This window comes from Salvia hispanica, unplaced genomic scaffold (assembly GCF_023119035.1).
Source record: "Salvia hispanica cultivar TCC Black 2014 unplaced genomic scaffold, UniMelb_Shisp_WGS_1.0 HiC_scaffold_189, whole genome shotgun sequence".
In the NCBI taxonomy this organism is placed as follows: Eukaryota; Viridiplantae; Streptophyta; class Magnoliopsida; order Lamiales; family Lamiaceae; genus Salvia; species Salvia hispanica.
In genome coordinates, this window is record NW_025951903.1 from 38,662 (window position 1) to 44,712 (window position 6,051).

At 35.6% G+C, this 6,051-nt stretch overlaps 1 protein-coding gene across 1 annotated transcript; it reads right to left on the reverse strand.

Moving 5' to 3' along the window:
* Positions 1–4,283: 4,283 nt before the first annotated feature.
* LOC125198686 (protein ALP1-like) lies at positions 4,284–5,540 on the reverse strand. Its single transcript, XM_048096994.1, has one exon. It carries the CDS (start codon positions 5,538–5,540, stop codon positions 4,284–4,286), a length of 1,257 nt encoding a protein of 418 aa, XP_047952951.1.
* Positions 5,541–6,051: the final 511 nt, after the last annotated feature.

The following is a 6,051-nucleotide window of genomic DNA, read 5'->3' on the forward strand; positions in this document are numbered from 1 at the left end:
GGAAAATAGTAAAGTGTGAATGGAATATTGTGATAAAAATGTTCCGAATATTTTAGTAAAAATAGAATGTACACTCACACGTTATTAGAAAAGGAACTCTATTATAAATATATACCATAAATTAATTTAACCAATGGATCAAAACGGTAAAATAACTTTTTCGGAGACGAATGAAGTACTGCTATATGATCATTTGAATAACTTTAACAAGCTAAACCAAACACGTTACCTCATCTCTACTAATACAAAAAAATGGTGATTCCCACTTTAACTAAAACTAGTCTTGCCGGTCAATTACATGAAGAATTAGTTATGATGGTGAACGGAGTATGTTTTGACGAAAAAATTAATAAAGTAAAAATTGGATATCGAGATAAAATGTTCCGATTATTATAATAAAAAATGGAATGCACACACATCACTAGAGAAGGAAATTTATCATAGATAACAAATTAATTCAACCGACAGACCAAAACAGAAAAATAACTTTTTTTTATAAACGAATGAAACTTTTTTTTATAAACGAATGAAGTACTATATGATAATTTGAATAACTTTAACGATGGAAACCAAACACGTTACCTCATCTTTACAAATACAAAAATGGTGATTCCCACTTTAAGAATATCAATTCACATGGAATTCCAAAAGAGAGTTTGCCACCCTTAAAAAGAATACCAAACACATAGTACTAAATAATGCTTTAACATTTAGCATTTTTAATTCATAACGTTTGCATTCAAATCTAGGACAATGTATATTATTTTTCAGTTATTTTATGGATATCGATTATTTCTAGACAGTTAACTTTATTAAACTGTAGATTCAAACTGCAATTAAAAAAAACGAATCTTTTTTGCAAATTTACTAGAAGGATAAAATGGTAAATTCATTACTCATTTGCTGAACTGTTGTAAAATCGTGCACGCGATTTTCGCAACTGTGCAGAGAAACATGTACCTAGACAGTGACACCAAAAAAGAGTGCTTGCCGTTATTTCGTAATTTTTATTTCAAAAAATTATAATAAAAGATTAATTCGTAATTCAATAAGTTTAAACTTTTGACTAATTATGAAAGTTATAATAGTATTTTATGTTTAGATATTTTTATAGCTGTTTATTATAATGAATTTTTAATTTAAAAAACAAATTTTACCTTTAAGCGATTTTAACATAATCAACATTAATACCAATGACATATAATGCAAGTATGTGTGCATGTATATCATATTTCGATAGTGTTCTAAAACGTATAAATATGCGGATAAATATGGACTTTTTGTAGATGATAATATTCAATATGGTTTGATTATCATAAATTTGATCTGTAGCTATCTAAAATTGTAGTATTAGAATATATTAATTAAAAATATAAAATTAAATATACTCATGAAAAATGAAAGACATTATGTCTGTGTCAATATATTTTCCTAGTATCGACAAGCTAAAGCTACAAATCTAGCTATATACGAATCACAAATCCAAGCATAACTATATTATTCATTACACTACAATTTACTTTTTAAATAATTTTTATTAATATTCAATTTATATATTTATTCAAATTACAATATTTTTGAAATGATAAGTAAAATTTTCAAAGTTATAACAAACAAAAATTCGCGCGCACACGCAGGTATACAAATACTAAAAAGTCTAAAACCATATAACTTAACTGCAAATAAAACCCACGTTTATTATAAAACATAAGAAAAAAGAAGGAATTTTCAGCAACTTCAAAAGAATAAGAAAAAGGGGAAATGGCATGACATGGTACAATAAATTAAACGGTAATGCATAAAAATAAATAAATTAAACGGTCGAGTTTTAAACGATAAAAAAGTTTTAAAAATCATCAAAAAATAATTTGACATAATAATCACACTTCATATCCTTTTCAGAGTCAACGCAAAATGAGTATCAAACTTTAATTTTTGATTTATTGATAAAACAACAAAAAACACTCGGCTTTTTCACATGCCTATGTGTATTACCATTAACTAAAAAACTACTAAATATAAAATGGAAAAGAGTTATAAATAATCATCAAACAACTAGATTTGATTGAAAAATCCCACAATAACCATTTCATCTTGAATGTGGAATGGTGAAAAGTACTGTAATTGAACTTCCTTTATAAGGGGTATTTTAGTCTAAAAAAGAGTAGAAAAGTGGAAAAGTGTCTTAAATGTAAATATCTCAAAGTCAGGAGGTTTTTTCTTAATAGGAGTAATATTTTATTTCCTAGATTTATTGATTTCCTACGACACCTGAATTTATTGAATCAATTTCCACGCAATTATGTCAACCTTCAATTTTTTCACGTAAATACAATCAGTCAAGAGTTTTAGACAAGGTGTTTTTTTATATAACTAATGAAAATTCAGATAATAGAATTGTACTAGTACTAAAGTAATGTCAAAAAATATTTAAAAATTGCCTCAGAGTTGCAGTGTCTTGCAATCTCTGACCATATCACTTAAAGCTCTAATATCAGTCGGAATTTCCTTGATTGGAGAGGCAATAATAAATCAGAAAATGTGACCAGAATTGCAACACTACATTTTTACAAATACTCCATGTTTAAAATGAATTAACTTAATACCTTAAATGGTCTAGTACTACCATTCTGCAGGGAATTTAATGCATAGAAGGCCAGAGCCTCACTCTTTTTTCCATTTTAATAAAAAGTGGAGCTTAGTTATAATAATCCTACTGTCTTATTAAGTACCAAAAAATTAGTCGCTTTCATTTCTTAGTAATAATGTTTGATTCTTTACTCCACTATTTCTACTATATTTTCTTTTATCATTGTTCTACGTTTCTCTTTATCAAATTTCAAATAACAATACTCAAACTATTTTATTTACTGCTATTTAAATAAGTACTAGTATTACAATTAAAAATATATAGATAATTGCCAAAATAATTAAGTGGTAACCGATGATGGAAGCCATTATTAAGCCATCGATATCGGGTACCAGGTTGGTGTCGGACCACAAATCTTGTGGTGAGGTCCGGCCTTCCAGGCCGGGGCTGTTGTGGCGGTGGAGACCTCGCTTGGATGGCTGCCAAGCTTCGAACGCGACATGTGTTGTGGGACGTTGGGTTGTACCACAAGTCATTTTAATTTTTTCAATCCAAATATTTATGTATTACCACAGTTAAAATTCGTGTATATGTATAATTCACAATTCATCCCATAATAATTCTCTGTCTACTAATTAAAATGGATCCCTACGGTAAGCTAATACGAATGTAGGATCCATTGTATAATATAAAGTGATTTGAGTATTAATTTTGCAAAAAAAATAACTCGTTCTTAGAAAATCACATTTAATTATAAAAGTAATAGGAATATGTACAAATGAAATACATATTCTATGACTTTTTACAAGTTCATTTCTTCAAATTCCTTAAAATTTGAACCAAATCAAAGTGGTAGACATATAGTACTATGGAAGCAGTAAATTTTTTTTCTTGAGCGACAAGATAAATCATGGAATCATATTAAAGACAAGTTCAGTTTTTCTTGTCACACTTTAGGAAAGCTATATCTATACATACTATTGAGAGTACTTACATTACTTCCAAAATGTAAGACTCTTAACTCTTAAGGTAGCATGTCAATATCTATAACTATGATAGTCAAATTCGATAATATTATCAACAGGTATACTGCTCTCACTTTGGCCTTTTTCGCGGAAATTTCATTTAAAACCCTTTTGCTACTCAGGCTACTTTATTGATTCCACATCCGTACGATGATGGATGTGACATTATTCTAATAAAACCATGTCACATTATATTAGTATATTGATCCAAACTTGCCAACCCTGTCACATTATATTAGTATATTGATCCAAACTTGCCAACCCTGTCAATTTCTTATTCTTCGTAATTTTATATGCAATTAATTGTTTTAATTAGTTTTCATAAGAGCATGAATAACCCTGGCCCGGATTTGGGCCGCAAGTCCCCTCCACATCATCATTCCCTCAAATTAGGGGTTCCAGGCCACAACTCATCTAACACCGCAGGCCACAACTCGGGCCACAACTCAGGCCACAACTATTCATCTGCACTATTCACAACATATTTTAATCGTAAAATAGAATACGTTGAACAATTAAAACCGAGAAAATTCATTGTTCAGTCGGAAAATAGAAAATTACAACATTGAAATTTAAAAATTCGAAAAAAAAAAAATTTAAAACATAAGTCAATTGCGGTTCCAAATTTCTTCAATTAGATCCGCTTGGACGCGTGTGTGTTGATCTTCTTAGCGCATTGCCGCTGAACGGGCCATGACATTGCGCACGTCGGGAGGAACACCTTGCACGGTCGGATCGGTGACAGTGTAGCTACTGCTGGCGCTGACGAGCGGATCGTCGCTCCAGTCAGTGGCGTTGTCTCCCTCGTCCTCAACGATCATGTTATGCATTATGATACATGCATACATGATGTCGGCGATTAGCGGACGGTGCCAACCACGGGCCGGTCCCTTCACTATAGCCCAACGTGATTGGAGAACTCCAAATGCGCGCTCCACATCTTTCCGAGCCGCCTCTTGCTTTTTGGCAAACAACTTCCTCCTATCCGTAGTCGGACATGTGATGGTCTTCACGAACACGGGCCATCTAGGGTAGATCCCGTCTGCCAGATAGTACCCCATAGTGTACCGACGGTGGTTGGCCGTGAACTCTACGGTAGGCGCTCGCCCGGCACACAAGTCGTTGAACAATGGAGACCCGTTCAACATATTGAGGTCGTTGTTCGACCCAGCGACTCCAAAGTAGGCATGCCAGATCCACAACCGTTGGTCGGCAACGGCCTCCAACACAATCGTTGGATGCGAGCCCTTGTGCCCGCTAGTGAATGCTCCTCTCCAAGCCATTGGACAATTCTTCCACGGCCAGTGCATACAGTCGATGCTGCCCAGCATCCCCGGGAAGCCGTGCCTCTCCTCGTGCATTCGCACCAATCTGCGAACATCGTCGGACGTTGGCTTTCTCAAGTATGTGTCCTTGAATGCTTCGATCACTGCCCGACAGAATTTGGCTAGGCAAGCGCGTCTAGTATGCTCGCTCACATGGAGGTACTCATCAAACATATCTGCAGCTGTTCCGTAAGCGAGTTGGCGGAGGGCGGATGTGCATTTCTGTAAAGTCGATATACTTTGCCGCCCGACAGCATCGAAGGTTTGCATAAAGTACGCGTCACGAGCCACAACTGCGTTGACAATGCGCAAGAACACATTCCTCCGCATCCGGAACCGGTGACGGAACATCTGATCACTCCATCGAGGATCTGCAGAGAAATAATCCATGAAAAGCCGCAAACCAGCTTGTTCACGGTCTCGGTGGATATACATCCGAGTACGCGGTACCCGGTCGTGTTGCTCGTTCCACGCTTGGATAGCAGCTTGATAGCGTTCCACCTCGTTGTTGATTTCTTCTTGGATTGTGGGCATCGCCGTCTCTAACATTCGAGCCATTTGAGCTTCGATTGCTCGTTGGCCTTCACGCCGAGGATTCATTTTTTGAATTTTATGGTGAGTGAGAGGGAATGAAGTTGAAGTGATTTGAAAATGGATGGAAGAGTGATATTTATATATTAATTTTCGAATTTAAAAAAAAAAAATCGGAGGGGACTTGCGGCCCGGCCCGAATGCAAATAACGCCGGGACGGGCCGCAACCGATGCGGCCCGGGCACGCATATCGCCGGCCTGGACGTGACGGAGGGAGAGGCCCCGGGACGCAACTGCGTCCTCGGGACCGACCTGGGCCGAGCCGCATCGTCGTCCAACGCTAAACACGGGTCGGGACTCGCGAGTTGCGGCCCGGCCCAGTAGCGTTATTCATGCTCTAACATTTGGCCAAATTTTGGTATTCTTTATAAATTTATTGGTCTTAAATATCACAAATTATACGTTATGTTAGTTATTTCCCAACCTAAATAAGATATATTCGGCGAAAATTTATTCTACATGGACAACTGTGAAATATTTAAGATGTTTTAGACCATTTTTTAATTCGTGACAAGTAGA